This window comes from Rana temporaria, chromosome 4 (genome assembly GCF_905171775.1).
Source record: "Rana temporaria chromosome 4, aRanTem1.1, whole genome shotgun sequence".
Taxonomy (NCBI): domain Eukaryota; kingdom Metazoa; phylum Chordata; class Amphibia; order Anura; family Ranidae; genus Rana; species Rana temporaria.
The window spans coordinates 373,756,398-373,780,832 of record NC_053492.1 but is presented as its reverse complement, the minus strand read 5'-3'; the positions used below and the strand labels follow the sequence as shown (position 1 = coordinate 373,780,832).

The 24,435-nt window shown below is 40.9% G+C and overlaps 2 protein-coding genes across 7 annotated transcripts in view; one reads left to right on the top strand and one right to left on the bottom strand.

Annotated features, from left to right (window-relative positions):
• TIAM2 (TIAM Rac1 associated GEF 2) overlaps positions 1–5,240 on the top strand; it is a 272,961-nt gene extending 267,721 nt beyond the window's left edge. For all 5 annotated transcript variants that reach the window (XM_040350977.1, XM_040350974.1, XM_040350975.1 and 2 more), the window contains 3 exons: positions 427–514; positions 1,608–1,762; positions 4,085–5,240. In XM_040350977.1, coding sequence (XP_040206911.1) covers positions 427–514; positions 1,608–1,762; positions 4,085–4,737 — 896 coding nt within the window. In that variant the 3' untranslated portion in view covers positions 4,738–5,240. The remainder of the gene's footprint in view (positions 1–426; positions 515–1,607; positions 1,763–4,084) is intronic.
• Positions 5,241–9,166: 3,926 nt separating this feature from the next.
• Positions 9,167–24,435, bottom strand: part of TFB1M (transcription factor B1, mitochondrial) — a 130,055-nt gene continuing 114,786 nt past the window's right edge. For both annotated transcript variants that reach the window (XM_040350972.1, XM_040350971.1), the window contains exons 7-8: positions 13,943–14,070; positions 9,167–9,730 (exon numbers count right to left, since the gene is read on the bottom strand). In XM_040350972.1, coding sequence (XP_040206906.1) covers positions 9,478–9,730; positions 13,943–14,070 — 381 coding nt within the window. In that variant the 3' untranslated portion in view covers positions 9,167–9,477. The remainder of the gene's footprint in view (positions 9,731–13,942; positions 14,071–24,435) is intronic.

Below are 24,435 nucleotides of genomic sequence, written 5' to 3'. Positions count from 1 at the left end.
ACACAGAGGGGTTTCCCATACAGATTATAGGAGACAAGTCGGAGCCGACCATGCAGACATGTTTCTTTAGATAAAGACATCAGCGGAGTTAATTACTAGGTGTAACAGCCTGACCACAATGAAGCAATCAGAATAATTAACATGAGCCCCTTATCTAATCATTGTAAACAGTAAGGCCGGTCTCCTTCCCACACACAATAAATCAATTACCATTTGAACTAGGGAGCTGGCTGAGGAAGGGTCATTAACATGTCAATAGCTTGTGACACATGAACCAAGCAGGGAGATTTACACTGACATCCTTCACACAGGCAAATCGTTTAAGTCCATTGAAAATCAAATCATATACAATAATGGCAAAACTGTTGTCACTGTATGATGCATAGTCTACAAAGTTATATTTTTATGTAATTTAATATTACACAGGAACAGAGAATAACTGCATGTGGGAACTTATCCATACCAAATCTGAGGTTCAGGGCAGGCCGGAGACGTTGTTTCAGCTGTGCAGCAGGTAATTGCCTTCTTTATTACATAAAACAAGCGAACTGTTAAGCTAGTTCTGTAGTAGAAGAGACCAACAGTTACACTTCCCTTAGATTATAAAAGATTTTTGTATGTACTGTAACTCTTTCTTTGAGTCCATTGTTTCTGAATCCTTGGGTCCCTCAATCTGATTAGGTGGCCACCTACAGGAGGTTGGGACACTTGCAAATGGAAAACCTGTAAGCCAGGCCCTGTATAACCCCCTCCTTTACCCAGAATGTCTTGCTTTTGTGACAAAGAAAAAAAAAAAGATGGGTGGGACCCATGTTTCTCAATGGACTTCAAGGGAAAAAAAATATGATAAATACAAAAAATATTTCCATTGAGGGGCATAGGAATTCCAAAAGAGAACATCCCAAATCTGTCCAGCTGAGGGGTGGGCAACAGCCACTGACAGATACAAGAGGGGATTGGAAATCATCTGTTACTTAGGAGCAATGCCTGAATCTGAATCAGATGAGGGGAAGTTTCTTGAAAGATTGGATGCTGCCAATGACCAAGGGAAGCCACAGAGGATCAACCTGATGCTCAAGACAAGGACAAAATAACCAGCAAGGGGAATGACCCCACTCAAAGGAACCATGAGCCTGCACCAGTCAGAGGCTTTGAAATCAAAAACCCACCAAAATAGGTGGCACAGAACTACCTAAAATGAAAGCAACACACCAACAATGTGATAAGGTCAACAGAACACCAGGACAAGTTCTCAGAACAGGTCCCTGGAGGAAACCTAGGACAGGAACAAGTCCACAGAGAAACAATCAGTCCACATACCAAAGACCCCAATCTTTAACACTCCCATTCCTTAGGATACAGGGAAGGAAGGTTTTATAACAATGGCAGCCCCAATCGGATAACAAGGTATCGAAGGAATGTGAGAATCCTCACAATGTAATTTCCCATAAGGATAGATATGAGAGCAAATGGGTCAAAAGACTAAAAGAAAAAAAAACTGTAGCAAAACTGTATCAAAAATGCTTTAATTGCCCCTTTTAGATTGGTAGTTGACTTGCAAGCAAAACTTTGCATCAGATGTTTACTAATTACTTTTATTTTTCCAGTGATTGCGAAAGTAAAACCAGCACAATTAAAGTTATCCGTTCTATTCTGAGAGAAAACCTAAGGCGAAATATAAAATGTGACTTCCCTTTGGAGAAGACCTACAAAGATAAGCTGGTTCCTTTAAGAAACAGAATTCCACTGTCTGCAAAACTAGGTACAGTAACCTTGTAATACTCATTTCTGTTACTGCCAGGTCACTTACAGATAATTTTATAGTAGAAAAACTGTTGTGTGTCTACTGACAAATCATCTTGGTTGGTTTTGGAAACCTTTTTTTAATGTGAAGTAAAAGTGAAACATGGTGAGGGAGGGAGTCAGGCTTAGTTTTTTTTTTTTTTTTTTTTTTTTTTAAATGTATAGTTGTTGTTTTTCCTTTTTCTATTCATGTTCAACTGTACTTGCAATGTCGTATACCAGTATTTCATACATATCTGTATAGAGCAGTATGATAATGAACACCGACATTCATGTGTTTCTGAGAATTCAGTGATTTCTTTTTTTAAATGCACTGTGCTGTTACGAATACAGTAATTGTTTAGGGAAGGGACAATTTGGGAATTCATGTACTTTATATCATTGACCTTCCCAAAGGAATACATACATTCAAGGCATTGGGGGGGGGGGGGGGCAGTTTTTAGGTTTCATGAATAGCCCACATCAGGTTAAAGAAGTAATTTGCATGCTTTTAAATCAGGGGATGGGCAACCTGTTGATCACGATCTACTTGATGGGTAGATTGCGTCCCTTCCTTGCCAACCCCTGAAACGGAAGGACGACAGCATTTACTGGAACCAATCCCACTTCCTCCTCCTCTCCTTCTGATCATATTTTAACTGCTAAAGAAAAGAGGATTGGTTCTACTAAATGCCACTTCTCCTGTCCAGGGTCCCCTTCCTCTTGCTGCCCCTGCTCGCTCACCTGAGCCCCCCCCCAATGTGCTGCCGGCTTCCCAAAGGAGTGGGGAATTTACTGGCTGGTCCCTTCCTTTTCTGACTGAACACAGTGATTGGTGACGATCACTTACTGTTTTTTATTCTATCCTGAAGTGTAGTAAACATTGTTATGTTTCAGTTTTGTGAATGAAAAGCAAGCTCTGTAGAGCGCTACTGTATTCCTGTTCATTCTGTGCAGCCGGGGCTGCAAAGATGGAGATTGAGGACATATGCCTCAATCTACTTTCTCTGTCTCAAAAGTGAGACCTAATGTTTCAACAAAACCCTCCAACAGGGCTGTTGAAAAACATTGTAAAAAAAAAAAAAGCTAATGACCTTGCCCTCTGCCCTACTCTACACACTATCCTACTGACGACAACCTCTCTGCCCTACTGACACAAACACAGCTTTACTGACACTGTCCACTTTTAAGGTAGGCTAAGTTTATATCTTTACAATGACATTTGTTTTATTATATTTTCTAAGTTTTCCTTACTATTTAGGCCTTGCAAAAAATAAAGAAAGAAAAAAGTACCCAGTGAACTTTGATCTTTCATGTTGTTCAGGTAGATCTCCACCTCTCAAAGGTTGCCTACCCCTGCTATAAATATATACAGCAAGGAGCATGAGCATGGTATATAGAATAATGTATTCTCTTGTATAATATATACCGTATTTTTCGCTCCATAAGACACACCTAGGTTTTAGAGGAGGAAAACGAGAAAAAATACTCTGAACCAAATGGTAAACTAAAATATTTATTAAAACATAACGGAATATTATATTACTATAGGTGGGTTGTAGACACAGCAATAACACCCCCCCCTCCCAATCAAATCAGCTTAGATACATTATACCTGGGTGGTGGTGGACACGACAACCTCCCCCCTTACCAGATCAGCTTGGGGGTGGCAGGACGGACACATACACCCCTTCAGCCATCCCACACCTCCCGCCCCCTTATCACCAGCTCACATAAGGCAGCGGAGGACACTGCCATTGCAATACACAACCCCCTCCCCGGCACGCGGCTGGCTCTCAGCCTCAGATACACCCGGGCGGGCGGCAGCTAGGCAGGTCCAGAGGACACTGTTCAGCAGCAGCTGTGGGGAGAGGAGCAGGAAGTGACAGACTGGACCAGGCTAGTGCGGCCACGGCACTGGGAGTGTTCCGGCTGAAAAAAAAAAAAAATACCAAAGGGAGCAGGTCAATATTCGCTCCATAAGATATAGACATTTTCCCCCCAAAAAAGTGTGTCTTATGGAGCAAAAAATACTGTACTCTTGGGTAGTAAAAACCAACTAGGAATATAAAAAAAATCTTTAGGACTTATGTAATGATGGCTACATATAGTCTTTCTGTATTACAGAGATATTGTATAAAGATGAATTCTTTACTTACTGGCTTGAATCATAGGTTGCATTGTTGTTGTTAATAGGATTTACCAATTTGTGAACGGTTTTCATTGAAATTGCATTATTGAAGTTGGTAATTGAGCAGCTTTGCTTTCTGTATTTAACCTTCTGTGTGGTTAACTCCAACAGCATCCACAAGATCATTAAAGGTGCTTAAACACAGCCCAAGTACTGACTGGAATAACAGCATGGGCAAAGGTAATGGACAGGATTCAGACGATGGCAGCCTAAGCAGTGGCACACATAGCAGTGGTTGTCCTACCATTGAAAGCTTTCAAGATCTAAAAAGTCGCTCTCCTATCAAACCTCTGCAGACAAGCCCATCGGACCACCCAAGCACAAGAGTCAAGGAATCTGATATTCTTAGTGATGAGGATGAAGATTATAGGCTTGCTAATTTGACAACCGAGTCAACAAATATGAAGAGTAACCCAACACAAGGCATCGAAGTACAGTTCCAAAATTTAAATCTTTCAGAACTTGCGAATACTGAATTGAAGAATTTGGAGTCCAACGCTACTGACAGGGAAGGTAACTTTCAGTTAAAGGAACATCCAAAGCTTGTAAGGGGGCATTTCTGTCCAATTAAACGAAGGGTGTTCAACGTAAAAGCAGACAAGACAATTACAAAGGCAATGAAAGACCATCACCAGTCTCTTGACAACCAGTCCGATAATGCAAGCATTGATCTGAATGCAATTTTGGAGAGGGAATTTAGTATTCAAAGCCTAACTTCTGTTGTAAATGAAGACTGTTTTTATGAAACTGCTGGCAAATCCTAGCTTTTGCTGAAAGCAAGAAAATCCAAAGCAGGATAAAACAATTTGTTGAGTAAAAAACTAACTGGGAAACTGTTACAAATCTCTACATAAAGTGACATTAAACTTGTACAGTCTATATTTGTTTCAGTTGACGTGCCCTTGTTCTGTTCACACTAGGCATGGACTAGTAATTGCTGTAAATTACTTAGTGTGTCTGTTTAGTTTTGTGCACTACTTCATTTTTCCACACCTTAAGTTATTTTTTTTTATTTATCGTGTATGTAAAAAAAAAATGAATAAATGACCAAATTCAGAATTTTTGAACAGGTATTAAAATGTTGTCATTGGCTTAATAATAATTTATAGAAAATTATATCATTTATGCATGACTTTGAGCAGCTGATAGCTATTTTTATTTTTTGTGAAACTGAAACGCATTATGTTTTTGAGCGGTCAAGAAATCTGACCTGACTGTTCATTTGAGCTGTTCAAATGGCAACTGTGTATACACAAAAAAAAAAAAATCTCAGACATGAGTCCTCCATGGCTCTTGAAAAAAGAAAGCACAGGGCATTCATTAAAAGCATTTCTTTTGTAAAGCTAATGTTAAGTTATTTTGTGTTTTGTGTATCTAAGTGCAGACCTTTCATTTTTGTACGCCCCAAAATACTGTTTATACCGAACTTTATAAATATATGTGTATAAAAAAACTTGTACTGTAATATTTTTGGCTGTATTTTATTTCCTTTTATCTTGTATATTGCCTAAAATTTGTGTTTTTTTCTAATAAACAGAACTGTAAAAATAAAAAATGTTATTAAATCTTTTAGGGGATAACATTAACAGCTGGATTCAACTTTCCTGATAAATCTGGTGTTTTATACTGAGCTCAAGATGAAAAAGCTGATGTTTGATGCAATACATGGCAAAACGTTTCTGGGTTTTAAAATATTGGAAACTTTTTGTGTTAGCCCCAGAAGTTATTTACACATTATTGGAATTCACTACCCCTTCTTATGTAAGCACCAATTATTCCACAAAGAATGCCCCACCACTGCTGGAAGAAGTAGTACTGGTGACATAAACCTGGCCTGTTAAAAAGTGCAGAAGGTGGAAATCTGGAGTTCCTCTTTAAAAATTCCCAAAAACGTCGATGCTTGCTCTGTCCTGTTAGTGATTTTTGTATACTTCAGTTGCTTTTTGTTTTTTATTATTTTGTAGGCTTCAATTTAAAAAACAATTATTATTAAGCTTGTGTTTTATTGGCCTGACCAATAAAATTTAAGGAAAAGCCAAAGCCAGTACAACAGAATTTTTATTGCTGATCTGTTAGTCTCTTCTGCCTTCCCTAGTGAGTTAAATCCCCAGCCAGCCCTTTTTTTTCTCCCAGTGTTTGCCATTGTTGCAATTATTTATGCAACACATTATTTGCACAGCAGTTTTTCAAGCGTAATAAAACACTTTAATGTCATTGCAAAGAAACGCAATATATAACACATTTTTTTTTTTTTTTTTTTTTTAGAAAAGTAATGTACTTTACCATGTCAGCCTAAAATTGTGCATGCTAATGGAGTGACGACGAAAAACAACGGTACTTAAAGGGGTTGTAAAGGTAAATTTTTTTCACCTTAATGCATCCTATGCATTAAGGTGAAAAAACATCCGACAACACTGAGTGCCCGTTTTACTTGCCTCACCCCTCGAAAGTCCTGTGCTCGTCCCCGTCATCCTCTTCGGTTCCCAGCCTGGCCATTGATTGGTTAGGTTGGATGGATTTATAGCAGCGCAGCCATTGGCTGGCGCTGCTGTCAATCACATCCAATGACGCGGTGGGCCGAGTGATACAGTCGGCGGCTATGCCCGCCATCGTATCACAGGAGCGCGCCCGCAAGAGCTTTCCACCATGCAAAATCGCTCCCATGAAGGTGGAAAGCTCTTGCGGAGGGGGAGCCATGATAGCCGCAGAGGGACCCCAGAAGACGTGGATCGGGCCACTGTATGCAAAACGAGCCACATAGTGGAGGTTAAGTATAACATGTTTATTTTTATTTTTTATTTATTTCTTTAGTGTCGCTTTAAAAAAATTCCCATAGGTGATGCTTTCAAATCTTTACAGGTTACCAGTTTAGAGTTACAAATGAGGTCTAGTGCTAGAATTATTGCTCTTACTATAACGTTTGCAGCTATAATGCACGTGTGCGCGCAACCTTCATATGAGTTTACCCACAAGGGTGGGTTTTATTTACTTTATCATTTATTTTTACACAGTTTCTTTATATCACTTTTATTTCGGTCACAAGGAATGTAAACATTGAATATTTCTGTCACAAGGGATTAACTAACTGATACTTTTTATAGATAAATATGGGGTCTATTTGACCCCAGGTGTCTCTTCTGCCCTTAAAAGCATCTGATCAAATCAAGATCAGATGTAACCACTTAAGCCCCGGACCATTTGGCTGGCCAAAGACTAGAGCACTTTTTGCGATTTGGTACTGTCGCTTTAAGTGACAATTGCGCGGTCGTGTGGCTCCCAAACAAAATTCTAAGTCCCCCCCCCCCCACAAATAGGGATTTCTTTTGGTGGTATTTGATCACCTCTTAGGTTTTATTTTTTTGCATTCTAAACAAAAATAGAGCGACAATTTTGAAAAAAAAGCAATATTTTTTGCTATAATACCCACAAAGAATATAGCTTCTACAAAATGGGGGGATAGTTTTATGGCATTTTTTTTATAAAAAACATTCTTTACTAGTAATGGCTGCGATCAGCGTTTTTTATTTTTATTTTATCGTGACTGCGACATTATGGTGGAAACAGTGGACACTTGGGACCACTGGCAGTGAAGGAGTTAACCAACAGGGAGCACTGTAGGGGTTAAGTGTGGGGGTGGGCTATGTGTGACATGACACTGATCACCACTCCCAATTACGGGGAGCGGTGATCAGTGTCCTGTCACTAGGAAGAATGAGGAAATGCTTGTTTACATCAGCAATTTCCCCATTATTTTTAAAATGGCACAGTTTACATCCAGGAAAGCCGAAAGTGACTGGAAAATGCTATTCCCTTCCAGTCACTAATATCAAATAGGTGATTGAAGATGTGCCGGCTTATAATAGATCAGGGACCGGATCAACTGCTGGTTGGGAGGCCGGGCTCCCGGCTGAGCCCAGAGAGGCAACAGGGGATGATGGCCAATTAGCCACTAGGGTGGCTTTTACTTTTATAGAGTTCAATGGCTCTATAATAAAAACACCAAGGTAATCCTGATAAAACCACTTTGCAATTAATCATGTACATGTATGGGATTTGGCGCCAAGTGATCAAAAATACACCGACCTTGATCTAACAGTAACCCTGACCTAGATCAAACCCTGATATAGCTAATTTTTTTTACACACTTTTTTTGTTTCAAATTTTCTCCTCTAGCAAGGAGAAAAAAAAAATTATCTATATATTACACACTTAATGACCACTGACTGGTACATTGATTATCTATTTCCAATGGCATCTGAAAGTCGGTGTGATGTTTTAGGCATCAGATAAACATGTATGTATTGAAAGCAGAACAACCGTCAATCACAATTTGTTGAGTATAGGGCGCAGACCAGTCAGGATGCCCATGCTGACCTGTGTCCACAGTGCCTATAATGGGCATGTGAGCATCAGAACTAGACTATGGGGCAATGGAAGAAAGTGGCCTGGTCTGATGAATCACATTTTCTTTTACAGCAGGAGTATGGCTGGGTGCGCACACATCGCTTACACGGTGAAGATATGGTACCAGAATGCAAGCTCCTATATTGAATTGTATGTGTACAGTCTGCCCTAACGTTGTAAAGCGCTGCGCAAACTGTGCTATTTAAATCCTGTATAGAAATATGTGGTGCAAGTTTTAATGTGCTTGTGGACTGAATCCTTAAAAGAAGCAACAGAAAAAGCTAATTGTTTTTTGACAACTGAAATGGCAGGATCCACTGCTGGAACATACCATTTTTTCATAAACTCCTTTTTCACAGGATAAATTAATAAAGCATTTTGGAGGAATAGATACCTTGTTGAGATTTGGCCAATCCTCATGCAAGGCACAGTTAACAGAGAAAATGTCTATTTAGATTTCGCCAGCCACTTGGTGCTCATAGGAGATTGTTTTGGCTGAGAAGATGCCAGTGCTGGTAGACAAAGGCTAGTAAGTGCTGAATCGGTAAGTTGGCTCCATGTAGAAAGCATTTGGTGTGAAGCCTTGGCCTTTCCAGCAGAGCTTTTTCCACTGCCCAATCACCTGAACATTTTGGCATATAGGCCTATGAATACACACCCTGTGTACGATTCAGATAATCCTGTTTTTATATATTTTTTTTCCCAACTAAGACTGTGCTAAATGAAAAATGTGGATAAACTACATAGGAAGAAAATGTCCTGATGGGACCAAAAAACATTAGACACCTAAAGGGTTAAATATATAGAAACTTTATCCGAAAACAAGATAACAAAAACTGTTAAAAAAAAAATGTGACAACATGCACAATCAATATCTTTAGTTACAGAATGCCTCCATCAAAGGTCAGCATATAAAGCATTTAGAGGAATAGACTTCCCGGTATTGAAGACGTCGCCATTGTGAACAATATGTATATTTTTAACATATTTGAGTTCAATGACCTTTCTTTTGAGGATCAGCACATATTTTTAAATGCAGTGAGAAACCCTATAAAAAAAAATAAAAAAAGAGCATCTATTGTGAGCGCAGTCCTAAGTTTTCATACTGTTTCTGTTATGATTTCCCCTTCTTTAATTAACCCGGGGTTTATTTTCAGCCTTTTCTGACGAAGCTCTTCTCGGAAGTTATAGGAAAAAAGTTCAGGATCCTTGTCGCACAGTTCTCTGTATGCGCAGCATAAATCACGGAAGTGTTTAATCGTCAGTTCTGTTGGTCGCAATGTTTGTTCAACATTAGCCAACATTAGAGTTTTGCTAGTGAGTTCTTTACGCTGGTCTTCTGGAAATAGTAATCTACAGAAGGAGTTTATAAAAAGAGAAGAATTAAACTACATTAGTAGTTATTTTTAAAGAAAAAATAAATAAAAATACAAACTTTGAACTTTTAGGCCTAAAGCCTCGTACACACGATTGGATTTCCATCGGACAAATCTATGGGATTTTGTGTGAAGGGCGTTGGCCGTAAACTTGTTCTGCATACAGCCGGCAGAACTTTTTCAATCAATATACACGAAACTACATGGGTTTTTCAGCTCTTTAGTGCCACCCTTTGGGCAAATTCTGCTAATGTTGTGCTATGCTTAGCATTGGTTCGGAGCATGCGTGTTTGTACTTTTGTATTTTTTTTTTTTCGATGGACTTGTGTACACACAATCGGATAATCCGATGGCACACATTTGTTTTCGTAAAATTTTAAAGCATTCTATAAAACATTTGTTGTCGGAAATTCCAACAATTGTCCGATGGAGCATACAAACTGTTGGATTTTCTGAAAAAACCCTGCTATCACACATTTGTTGTCGGAAAATCCGATCGTGTGTACTAGCTTAAGTCTGACTTAACATCCTCAGGATCCCTGTACAAAGCAGAGAACATACCTACCTTTTTCCTGCAATAGAAAAAGTTTTAATAAAGTGTATTTCTATTTTATTCCTTGCATACCCTTTAACTCTACTCTAGTTGTAATACATTTTTTTGTTACTTTTTTTTTTATTTAGTTTGCAACCACTTTAAGTTTTGTGCAGTTTCTTTTTATGCAAACCATCTTATAGTATGTTCAATAAAATCCAGAGATTTTCATCTCTGCGCCTGTCACAGCTCTCTGAAAATTTCCGGTCAGTGAGTGTTTCTACGAACTGGACGTCAGGAGGCGGAGTCGTGAAATCACTGTTACTCCCCCAGAAAACACACTAGTGTCAGCTTTACAGCACACACCACATTCCCCACAGGGAGAGGGGGTGTACAGTTGGGAAGGAGGTGGGGCAGTGACATTGACTCCGCCTCTCAGACTGGAGATTTTCGGAGAAATGTGACAGGCAAAAAGATGAAAATACTGTGATAAAAATACAGCACTTTGGCTTTTTATTGAACATACTATAAAATTGTGCATGTATTTGAGAACTTGTGCATATGAGGGTTTTTTTGTTTTGTTTTTTGCATGTTTTTTTTTCAGTGGCAAAACGGGGAGGCTTACAGGATGAAAGGCTGCTGGTTTTCCTGCCAGACTGTGCACAAATGTGTTGTGCTGCTTTGCGGAGTTAGCTAAAATACTCAGTTTACTTTTTATTATCTGAGTCTACAACCCCTTTTTCGATTTGCAAACAACTTTGCCATGCTTTGTTCTAAAAATAAAATGTTAGTGTCATTTTTCAATGGGACACAAATTGTAGATAGAAAATGTATACTTAAAAAGGAACAGGTCAAATTCTAAAAAAAAGTAAAATGTATTGGTTACATCCTATTGTCCATAGTTTACACAATAAAATCATTTTTGCAGCACCACATTGACAAATTAAAGTGGATGTAAACCCACTCTCATCCTTTCTAAACTACTGCCATAGTGCTGATCTATAAGGATATACATGTATCCTTACCTGTCAAATGTCTCACCTCTGTCTGTTATTAGAACTGAAAAACTGCAGATTCTGTGGGTGGGTCTGTTGTCTGGAACTTGGTGGGTGGAGTCGTGATGTCAGTAGACTTCCCGCCCTCCTCTACACTCCTTGTCAACATGCATTTTCTCCTGTGTATTCCTTACACAGATTTCTGCTATGATCACTAATAAGGATGAGCTCCAGCGTGTTCGCATGGTACACGTGCAGAGCCCGCCAGGAAGTCTGCACGGCGCTGTGCTAATCACAGCCAGGGAGACATTGTCCCGATGCTCGGCTGCAGAGATCGGGAAAGGTCTCCCTGGCTGTGATTAGCACAGCGCCGTGCAGACTTCCTGGCGGGCTCTGCACGCGTACCATGCGAACACGCTGGTGCTCATCCTTAATCACTAACATCCAGTCAAAATCCAGAAAAGTAACCACATGACTTCAGAAAAAGAGTGGGAATTAAAAAATAATGCACGTCTTCAGGCTAGTGCATGAGATATGCAAATAACCTGTCATTCACAGCAAGGGGGAAGAACGGACAAAAGTTTTCTCCCGTTTGTCAGTTTATTTCACTGAAAAAAGATACAGTTGCCACAAAAAGTATGTAAACCCTTTTGGAATGATGGATTTCTGCACAAATTGGTCATAAAATGTGATCTGATCTTCATCTAAGTCACAACAATAGACAATCACAGTCTGCTTAAACTAATAACACACAAATAATTAAATGTTACCATGTTTTTTATTGAACACACCATGTAAACATTCACAGTGCAGGTGGAAAAAGTATGTGAACCCTTGGATTTAATAACTGGTTGAACCTCCTTTGGCAGCAAACCTTCAACCAAATGTTTTCTGTAGTTGCAGATCAGATGTGGACAATGGTCAGGAGTAATTCTTGACCATTCCTCTTTACAGAACTGTTTCAGTTCAGCAATATTCCAGGGATGTCTAGTGTAAATCGCTTTCTTGAGGACATGCCACGGCATCTCAATCAGGTTGAGGTCAGGACTCTGACTGGGCCACTCTAGCAGGCGTATTTTCTTCTGTTTAAGCCATTCTGTTGTTAATTTACTTCTATGCTTTGGGTCGGGGTCCTGTTGCAACACCCATGGACAGATGGCCTTAAGTTCTCTTGCAAAATGTCTTGATAAACTTGGGAATAAATTTTATTCTTTGATGATAGCCAGGCCCTAACGCAGCAAAGCAGCCCCAAACAATGATGCCCCCACCACCATACTTCACAGTTAGGATGAGGCTTTGATGTTGGTGCGCTGTGCCTCTTTTTCTCCACACATAGTGTTGTGTGTTTCTTCCAAACAACTCAATTTTGGTTTCATCTGTCCACAGAATATTTTGCCAGTACCACTGTGGAACATCCAGGTGCTCTTGTGCAAACTGTAAATGTGCAGCAATGTTTTTTTTTGGACAGCAGTGGCTTCCTCTGGTATCCTCCCATGAAATCCATTCTTGTTTAGTATTTTACGTATCGTAGATTCACTAACAGGGATGTTAGCATATGCCAGAGACTTTTGTAAGTCTTTAGCTGACACTCTAGGATTCTTTTTCGCCTCATTGAGCAGTCTGCGCTGTGCTCTTACAGTCATCTTTACAGGACGGCCACTCCTAGGTAGAGTAGCAGCAGTGCTGAACTTTCTCCAATTATAGACAATTTGTCTTACCGGGGACTGATGAACACAGCAAGGCTTTTGGAGATCCTTTTATAACCCTTTTTAAGCTTTATGCAATTCAACAATTCTTAATCGTAGGTCTTCTGAGAGCTTTTTTGTGCGAGGCATCATTCACATCAGGAAATGCTTCTTGTGAAAAGCAAACCCAGAACCGGTGTGTTTTTTATAGGGCAGGGCAGCTGTAGCCAACACCTCCAATCTCATCTCATTGATTGGACTCCAGTTGGCTGACACCTCACTCCAATTAGCTCTTGGAGTTCACATACTTTTTCCACCTGCACTGTGAATGTTTACATGGTGTGTTTAATAAAAAAAACATGGTAACATTTAATTATCTGTGTGTTATTAGTTTAAGCAGACTGATTGTCTATTGTTGTGACTTAGATAAAGATCAGGTCACATTTTATGACCAATTTGTGCAGAAATCCATCATTCCAAAACGGTTCACATACTTTTTGTGGCAACTGTAAGAGGATTGCTCAGAGCTGGATTAACTCTTTGTGGCAAGACTGGGCACAGACGATAGGAAATATTATACTCTACATTGTGACAGCAAAAAAAAAAAAAAGTGGTTTACATCCACTTTAAAGCCCAATTTGGCCCCAAAAAACATGTACACATTTCATTGTTAGCTTATGAAATGAAAACATTAATCACCAACAGGCCGATGGAGATGTAGAAATTACTCTGGGCCATAAGGGGTATGCAGGTATGAGACCATAAGTGTATAAAATGCGTTACGCTCTTTTTTGTTTTTCACTACTCTATTACCATGTTATACCTGTAATTGCCAATTAACAAACTAGCCTTAGGGCTGTAGAATATGCAGTGTAAAAGAGGAAATGATCAGGTAAATGACAAACTAAACTATATATAAAGACTATATGAAAATACAAAGAAAATAAACTAGGCACAGACACACAAGCAAAACTTACGAAAGTCCATGGTGGCAGTACTTTCTTCTGTACTGGAAAACACTCTGGACTACTTTTTCTACAAGTTTGAATGGCTGCTCAATTTTTGGCTGTATTAAGGGTGTAAAATGTACAACAGCGACATCAACCTAGAAAAGGAAGAATTTTTTAAAATTGGAATATGTTCATTTGTAAATTCAAAGTACTGTAAATACTAAGGCATAGAAGAATGAATTAAACAATATACAGTGCATCTGGTAAAGTATTCACAGCACTTCACTTTTCCCACATTTTGTTATGTTACAGCCTTATTCCAAAATGGATTAAATTCATTATTTTCCTAAAAATTCTACAAACAATAACCCATGATGACAACGTGAAAGAAGTTTATTTGAAATCTTTGCAAATTTATTAAAAATAAAAAAATAAATGATCCCCCCCATTAGCTCAGTTTGCCTAGGCTCATTGAGACCATCAATACTGCAGACATATTTCTGTACCCTTCCCCAGATCTGTGCCTCCATACAATCCCGTCTCAGAGGTCTACAAACAATTCCTTGGACTTCATGGCTTGGTTTGTGCTCTGACATGCACTGTTAACTATGGGACTTTATATAGACAGGTGTGTACCTTTCCAAATCATGTTCAATCAATTGAATTTACCACAGGTGGACTTCAATCAAGTTGTAGAAACATCTCAGGGGGTCACGAGTACTTAAAGCAGAAGTTCAATTTTTGGGTAGAACTCTGCTTTAATCGTACAGTACAGAATGAATACTTTCAGTACAGAACAAATGGCAATAGGCTCAAAACAATCAGGTCCCCAACCTAAAGAAACCTCCACCTGATACGGTACTTAAATGTGTGAACATAGGACTAGGTTGTAGCCTTGCAAATGTAATAAGCAGATGTATGGTGTTGAAATGCCCAAGAGGTACTGACTGAATTATTCAAGTAAGCCTTAAAAAGGAAATAAGGATTCCTATCCTTCAACGCATAAGCTTAATGTAGTGATAACCTGCCTAATCCAAAAATGGTAGAACAAAATGTAGGACATCTCTTGGGAGCACTGGCAATGAGAACAAACAACTAATCTGAGGCTTGGATGGAAGCAGTAACCAAGAAGTACAATGCATACTGCAGCTAAAAATCTCTGTTGGATGCTTTGGAGCTGGGCAAAGAGAAGGCAGGACAATGTCCTGATTAAGGTGGAAGGGAGAACTCACCCTGGGGAGAAATGAGGCGCAAGGCCTCAAAACCACCCTGACCTTATGAAGAACAAGGATGGGTTCATTATAGGATAACCTGCCAGTTCTGAAACCCGTCTCTCTCATAATGAGAAAATCTGCCTTATAAGTAAGGTTGGCCAAGGGGAAATATCCAAAAATGGGCTTGAGGGTGGGCTTCTGTAGAGCCAAGGGAACCGCAATTAAGATCCCAAGGTGAGACTGATGCCCAAACAAGGTGGTGCGATATGGTCAACTCCCTAAACGAAGGACTATACCAGTAAATGAGAGGTCTCTGAAAGAGAATAGCCAAATTGTATACCTGACCCTTCAGGTAAGTATTGTCTGCGATGAAAGTTTGTGTCTCACACCATGTGAGCTGCGGAGACCTGCAGTAAAACTGGGTAAACATCACCACCTCGAAGAAAGCCACTATGAGCCCCAGTATCATGTAAAATCGGGCAAGTGGAAGTTTCATACAGTGTAGGGTTCAAACACGCATGGAGGGTGAAAGAAACACCTGGACCATGTCTAAGACTAGGCCCAGGTACTTCCAGGCAGTAGATACTCAATTCAGACTTCAGGAGGTTGAGATACCACCCAAAGCTCTGAAGTGTCTTTATCATCCACCACATAGGGCAGGGCAGAGTAGTTCTTTAACCACTTAACACCCGCTCGCCATCAAATGACGGCGGGCGGAATGCTCTATTGTTCCGACAGGACGTCATATGACGTCCTGTCATTTAAAGCCTCTAGGGCGCGCGCGCACCCATCGCGTCACTGGGAACACAGTACGCGTGTATGGCCGCCGGGCACCCGCGATTGACAAGTAACTGAGCAGGGACGTGGAGCTCTGTGTGTAAACACAGAGCTCCGCGTCCTGTCAGGGAGAGAGGAGACCGATCTGTGTCCCTTGTACATAGAGACACAGATCGGTCACCTCCCCCAGTCACCCCCTACAGTTAGAACACACCCAGGATACACATTTAACCCCTTCCCCGCCCCCTAGTGGTTAACCCCTTCCCTGCCAGTCACATTTATACAGTAATCAATGTATATTTATAGCACTGTTCACTGTATAAATGTGAATGGTCCCAAAAATGTGCCAAAAGCGTCCGATGTGTCCGCTATAATGTCGCAGTCCCGAAAAAAAAAAACGAAGATCGCCGCCGTTCCTAGTAAAAAAAAATTATGTCCCCCATTTTGTAGACAATATAACTTTTGCGCAAACCAGGTTATTGCGATTTTTTTTTTTACCAAAAATTTGTAGAAGAATACGTATCGGCCTAAACTGAGAAAAAATTTTATATTTTTTAAAGAAATGGGAAATTTATTATAGCAGAAAGTAAAAAATATTGTTTTTTTTCAAAATTGACGCTCTTTTTTTGTTTATAGCCCAAAAAATAAAAACCGCACAGGCGATCAAATACCACCAAAAGAAAGCTCTATTTGTGGGGAAAAAAGGACGTCAATTTTGATTGGGAGCCACGTCGCACGACCGCGCAATTGTCAGTTAAAGCGACGCAGTGCCGGAAGCTAAAATCTTGTCTGGGCAGGAAGGGGGTGTATGTGCACAGTAGGCAAGTGGTTAAGAATATCATCCAGATATCCAATAATATGGATTCCCTGAAAGCACAGTAACACCAGGATTGGGACAGAGCCCAAGGGACCATGAACAAGACAAAAGGAAAAAATACACAAATTGAAGGTACTGCTTGCACAGGAACCACTGATGCGAATGAAAACTGGGATATGTAAATACCTTGATCTTTGCTGTCCATCGATGCCAAAAATGTTCCTTGTTACAATGATGCTATTACAGACCAGCCTGAATTTATCTGGAACTTTTTGACCTGCAAGAATGCGTTGTGAACCTTTAAACCTAAGGCAGGGCAAATGCCCATTGTGCTTCCAGGTCTTAAACAGGTTTGATAAAAATTATCCTTTAACCACTTGACAACTGGGCACTTAAACACCCTTAATAACCAGACCAATTTTCAGCTTTCGGTGCTCTCACATTTTGAATGACAATAACTCATACAACACTGTAACCAAATGAAATTTTTGTCCTTTTTTTCCCACAAATAGAGCTTTCTTTTGGTGGTATTTGATCACCTCTGCGGTTTTTATTTTTTCCGCTAATAATGAAAAAAGAACGAAAATTTTGTAAAAAAATGATTTTTTTTTCATTTCTATTATAACATTTTGCAAAAAATGAATTTTTCTTCATAAATTTGGCCTAAAATGTATACTGCTACATATCTTTGGTTAAAAAAAAAAAAAAAAAAAAATTGAGTTATTATTTAGTCTGGGTGAAAGTTATAGGGTCTACAAGCTATGGTACCAATTACTGAAAATGTATCAATTTGATCACATCTGAAGTACTGACGGCCTTTCTCATTTCTTGAGACCCTAACATGCCAGAAAAGTACAAATACCCCCTAAATGACCCCTTTTTGGAAAGAAGACATTCCAAGGTATTTAGCAAGAGGCATGGTGAGTTTTTTGAAGTTGTAATTTTTTCCCACAATTCTTTTCAAAATCAAGTTTTTTTTTATTTTTATTTTTTTTCCACAAAAGTTTCATATTAGCAGGTTATTTCTCGCACACAGCATATTCATACCACAAAATACACCCCAAAACACATTCTGCTATTCCTCCCGAGTATGGCGATACCACATGTGTGAGACTTTTACACAGCGTGGCCACATACAGAGGCCCAACATGCAGGGAGCACCATCAGGCGTTCTGGAGCACCCAGACCAGTTCTGACATTTCTCTCCTACATGTAAAAATCATCATTTATTTGCTAGAAAATTACATAGAACCCCAAAACATTATATATGCTTTTTTAGCAAAGACTCTAGAGAATACAATGGCGGTCGTTGCAACTTTTTATCGCGCATGGTATTTGCACAGCAATTTTTCGAACGCATTTTTTTGGGAAATAAAACAGTTTTGTGCTTTTTAAAAAAAAAAACATTAAAGTTAGCCCAATGTTTTTGCATAATATGAAAGATGAAGTTACGCCGAGTAAATAGATACCCAACATGTCACCCTTCAATATTGCACACGCTTGTGGAATGGCGCCAAACTTCGCTACTTAAAAATCCCCATAGGCGACGTTTTAAATGTTTTTACTGGTTACATGTTTTTAGTTACAGAGGAGGTCTAGGGCCAAAATGATTGCTCTCGCTCTAACGTTCGCATCGATACCCCACATGTGTGGTTTGAACACCGTTTTCATATGTGGGCGGGACTTACGTACACATTCGCTTCTGTATACGCGCACGCGGGAACAGGGGCGCTTTAAATATTTTTATTTTATTTTTATTGTTCATTTTACTTTATTTATTTTAGTTTGACACGTTTTTCCCCAAAAATAAAATGTTTTGATCACTTTTATTCCAATTACAAGGAATGTAAACATCCCTTGTAATAGGAATATAGCATGACAGGTCCTCTTTACAGTGAGATATGGGGTCAATAAGACCCCACATCTCACCTCTAGGCTGGGAAGCCTGAAAAAAAACAAAAAAAAAAAAAAACGATCCTGGCTTCGATCGCAGCGGTGAGTCAGAAGAAGCACCGGAGGGCGAAGGGAGTGGGGACGTCCACTTTTGCCTCCCGTAAGAACGATCAAGAGGCGGAACAGCCGCCATGATCGTTCTTATGGTGTAGGGAATCGCTGGCTGAAAAAAATGATATCTGAATGATGCCTGTAGCTGCAGGCATCATTTAGATATCCCTGCACAAGTCAAGGACCTCATATGACGTGGGCGGGAAGTGGTTAAAACACATTTTTTTCTGGGTATTGCAGAGTATTGGCCGGGGTATTGCAAAGTATTGGTGTTGGGGTATTGCAGAGTATTGGTGTTGGGGTATTGCAGAGTATTGGTGTTGGGGTATTGCAAAGTATTGGTGCGGGGGTATTGCAAAGTATTGGCCGGGGTATTGCAAAGTATTGGCCGGGGTATTGCAAAGTATTGGTGCGGGGGTATTGCAGAGTATGGTGCGGGGGGTATTGCAAAGTATTGGCCGGGGTATTGCAAAGTATTGGCCGGGGTATTGCAAAGTATTGGTGCGGGGGTATTGCAGAGTATGGTGCGGGGGTATTGCAGAGTATTGTGTGGGGGGGTATTGCAGAGTATTGTGTGGGGGGTATTGCAGAGTATTGTGTGGGGGGTATTGCAGAGTATTGTGTGGGGGGTATTGCAGAGTATTGTGTGGAGGGTATTGCAGAGTATTGTGTGGAGGGTATTGCAGAGTATTGTGCGGGGGGTATTGCAGAGTATTGTGCGGGGGGTATTGCAGAGTATTGTGCGGGGGGTATTGCAGAGTATTGTGCGGGGGGTATTGCAAAGTATTGGTGCGGGGGTATTGCAGAGTATGGTGCGGGGGTATTGCAGAGTATTGTGTGGGGGGTATTGCAGAGTATTGTGTGGGGGGTATTGCAGAGTATTGCGCGGGGGTATTGCAGAGTATTGCGCGGGGGTATTGCAGAGTATTGCGCGGGGGTTTTGCAGAGTATTGCGCGGGGGTTTTGCAGAGTATTGCGCGGGGGTTTTGCAGAGTATTGCGCGGGGGGTATTGCAGAGTATTGCGCGGGGGGTATTGCAGATTATTGCGCAGGGGGTATTGCAGAGTAATTGCGCAGGGAAGGCAGAGCATTGCAGAGTATTGCGCAGGGAAGGCAGAGTATTGCAGAGTATTGCGCAGGGAAGGCAGAGTATTTCAGGGGTTAATGCAGAGTATTGCACAGGGAAGGAAGAGTATTGCAGGGGGTTAATGCAGAGTATTGCACAGGGAAGGAAGAGTATCTCAGGGGGTTAATGCAGAGTATTGCACAGGGAAGGAAGAGTATTGCAGGGGGTTAATGCAGAGTATTGCACAGGGAAGGAAGAGTATCTCAGGGGGTTAATGCAGAGTATTGCACAGGGAAGGAAGAGTATTGCAGGGGGTTAATGCAGAGTATTGCACAGGGAAGGCAGAGTATTGCAGGGGTTAATGCAGAGTATTGCACAGGGAAGGAAGAGTATTGCAGGGGGTTAATGCAGAGTATTGCACAGGGAAGGAAGAGTATCTCAGGGGGTTAATGCAGAGTATTGCACAGGGAAGGAAGAGTATTGCAGGGGGTTAATGCAGAGTATTGCACAGGGAAGGCAGAGTATTGCAGGGGTTAATGCAGGGATGGCTGAGCAGGGATGGATGGATCTGTGACTGCAATAGTCACAGATCCATCCCACACTGCTGCTGCCATCCGCGCTCTCCTCTCACACTGTACGATCGGTACAGCGAGAGGAGGGAGGAACCGGCGTCATCAAATGACGCCGGTTTGTTTACCTGTGATCGCGCCGTCATTGGACGGCGCGATCACATGGTAAAAGACCGCGGTTGTCGGTCAGTTACCGAGATCTGTGTAGCGCCGGGTCTCATAGACCCGGCGCGCACAGAATTTTCAGTGTGCGCGCCCGAGGCGGCGCGCATTACTGCTTCTGGTGGGCGCCATTAAATAACGGCGACCCCCAGTTAAGCAACCACCTTGCCGCCGTTATATGACGGCGGCTGGTGGTTAAGTGGTTAAGGGAACTGGGACAAATCGGTCATGAAGAGTGATGTTGCTGCAAGGCAGTCGGCAGGTCCTGCAATCTCATTGGAGAGGCATGAAAGTCTGAGGGCAGAACGTGTGGACAAGGGAGGGAGTGAAATTCCAGCTTATATCCCTAGGATACCGCATCCCAGACTCAAAGATCTGACTTGCCTCATGGACGTCCCATCACTTTTAAAAATGGGGGCACCTTTTTATTCTGAAGACTTGTTACCAGACTTGGCTAGCTTGGACACGCAGAAGTGCAGGCAGACTTGGCCTTTAAAAGCAGAGGTTGCAGGGGGGCAAAAGAAACACTTCTGAAAACCAGAAGCCACTGATTTTGCCATGGGCACCTTAGTTTTCTTTTTACTAGGTAAGAGGGTGATATTTCTGCGTGTGACTTCCTTAAAAAGTATGTCAACCAACAATACACTTCTCCCATTTGTTTCCTTTTGGCCTGTTATGGCTGTTTTTACAAGATAGACATGCCCCCAGCCCCCACTGCAACGCACGCCGACACGGAGGTGGAGGATCCTGTGCCAATATTGATAAGCCTGCAGCCCCAGTGCCGGGATGGGTACTTTTTAATGGAAGCGGCCACTTGGCCTATGTGTTTTTTTACAAATGTTATACAATAAAATAGGTTGCACTATGGAAGTTTGTTTCTGTTACATGTCTTATCTTTAAAACCGGAGGAAAGAGGTCTTCGCATTTCACTCCCGTCTATTTATATGCATGCAGGCGTTATCCTGCACAAGTGGTTTTGACCATCTTCTTCATTAAAGAGGTCTACACAATCTGGTAAGCACATTAATATTAACTGTGCACTTTGGGCTTCGTACCTGCGAGTAATATGGTGAAGGATTAAAGTTGCACTACCTGGATTGGAGATGGCATCGAGAACAGCAAGATTTGTTGTTGGTGTTTTTTTCCATTGGATTTGAAGCATTTATCTTGTTTCATCTGACACTTGGGACTATATCTATCACATGTTTTGGCATTGGTTGCCTCACTGGACATTAATTTAGTATTTATATTGATTTATTTTCATAGGATTATTAATTAACCACTTAAGCCCCGGACCATATTGCTGGTCAGAGACCAGAGCACTTTTTGCGATTCGGCACTGCGTCGCTTTAACTGACAATTGCGCGGTCGTGCGACGTGGCTCACAAACAAAATTGTCGTCCTTTTTTTCCCACAAATAGAGCTTTCTTTTGGTGGTATTTGATCACCTCTGCGGTTTTTATTTTTTGTGCTATAAACAAAAATAGAGCGACAATTTTGAACAAAAATGAATATTTTTTACTTTTTACCATAATAAATATCCCCCAAAAATATATTAAAAAAAACAATTTTTTTCCTCAGTTTAGGCCGATACGTATTCTTCTACATATTTTTTGTAAAAATAAAAAATAAAATCGCAATAAGCGTTTATATAGATTGGTTTGCGCAAAAGTTATAGCATTTACAAAATAGGGGGTCTTTTTATGCCATTTTTATTAATATATTTTTTTTTTTTACTAGTAATGGTGGCGATCAGCGATTTTTTTCGGCACTGCGACATTATGGCGGACACGTCGGACACTTTTGACACATTTTTGACCATTGGCATTTTTATAGTGATTAGTGCTATAAAAATGCATTGGATTACTATAAAAATGCCACTGGCAGGGAAGGGGTTAACACTAGGGGGCGGTGAAGGGGTTAAGTATGTTCCCTGGGTGTGTTCTAACTGTAGGGGGAAATGACTGATCGCTGTTCATACATTCAGGCATTTCTCCCCTGACAGGACTGGCAGCTGTGTGTTTACACACACAGCTCCCGGTTCTTGCTCTGTAACGAGCGATCACAGGTGCCCGGCGGTGATCGCGCGCGGGAGTCAGGAGCGAGCGGGGATCGCACGCCCCTAGTGGCCGCTTCGAGAGCCGACGCATCGCTACGGGCTCTCGCGCAGGAGAGCCAACCTGCCGCCGTAGTTCTACGGCGGCTGGTCGGCATCTAGTTAAGGACCGCCTAACGCCGATATACGTCGGCAGAATGGCACGGCTGGGCACAATCACGTAAGGGTACGTCCCCTTTAAGTGCCCAGCCGTGGGTGGCGCATGCCCGCGACCCGGTCCGAAGCTCGGTGACCGCGGCACCGATCCCCGCCGGTGTCCCGCGATCGGTCACAGGAGCTGAAGAACGGGGAGAGGTGTGTATAAACACATCTTCCAGGTTCTTCACAGTGGCAATGTCAGTGATCGTCTGTTCCCTGATATAGGGAAAGAGAATCAGTGACGTCACAAGTCCAGCCCTGCCCCCTACAGTTAGAAACACATATGAGGTCACACTTAACCCCTACAGCGCCCCCTAGTGGTTAACTCCTAAACGGCAATTGTCATTTTCACAGTAATCAATGCATTTTTATAGCACTTTTTGCTGTGAAAATGACAATAGTCCCAAAAATGTCCGATATGTCCGCCATAATGTCGCAGTCACGAAAAAAAAAAAAAAAAAAAAAAAAAAACGCTGATCGCCGCCATTAGTAGTAAAAAAAAAAATGATTAATAAAAAATGCCATAAAACTATCCCCTATTTTGTAAACGCTATCAATTTTGCACAAACCAATCGTTAAACGCTTATTGCGATTTTTTTTTACCAAAAATAGGTAGAAGAATACATATCGGCCTAAACTGAGGGGAAAGAAAATGTCGCTCTATTTTTGTTTCTAGCGCAAAAAATAAAAACCGCAGAGGTGATCAAATACCACCAAAAGAAAGCTCTATTTGTGGGGAAAAAAGGACGCCAATTTTGTTTGGGCGCCACGTCGCACGACCACGCAATTGTCAGTTAAAGCAACGCAGTGCCAAAACGCAAAAAGGGGCAGGTCCTTTAGCTACATAATGGTCCAGGGTGTCAAGTGGTTAACTATTAAATTGGTATCACTATTGTACACACATATTCGTGCACTTACCAGCGCCCCCTAGCACCCACCATTCATATAGATAGGCGCTAATCACTCCATCATATCAGGGGAGCACCTTAACTAATAACTATATCACAACGTCAAATTTTCACTATTTATATATATTTTATATTTATTTTGGCGCGGAATTCACTGCGTTCACAACCCACCTCACCCACACCTTCTGTCTTGTCTACGAGTTGACACTAAAAATGGACATTTCAGGAAGAGGTTGTTCTTTTAGAAAACATAACAGCCCCAGTGTTTAGGTTGTGCAGTAAAACATGTATGCTTCTAATGTGCATTTAGCCATTTCCAGGCATTCCACGTTAACCGTGTGATCATATGTACTTATAACACTGCACCCCCTAGACTGACAACTAAATTCCTCTTGGCTCAGTCTAAGAATCATGCAACATTCAATAACCTAAATAGTACATAAAATTCTTATGAAACATTTATTTATTTAATACATCATCAAACAAACCATTTCATTTCTAACATTTAATTTCAAACACCTATACAAAGGGGGAAAAACAATGCATACCTGCAATTTATACAGGGTCCCCATAGGTCCCTAGTCATAGACTAACATTTTTTTTTACCAATGTTACTTTTACTTGGGGAAGTGGCCATACCTAGGAAGATATTGAAAAAATCTGTACCACATCAGATGTGTTTGCTGCCATTATGATTGGACACTGTCCTGAAATATTTAAATAGGCACTAAAACCAAAACATTATATCA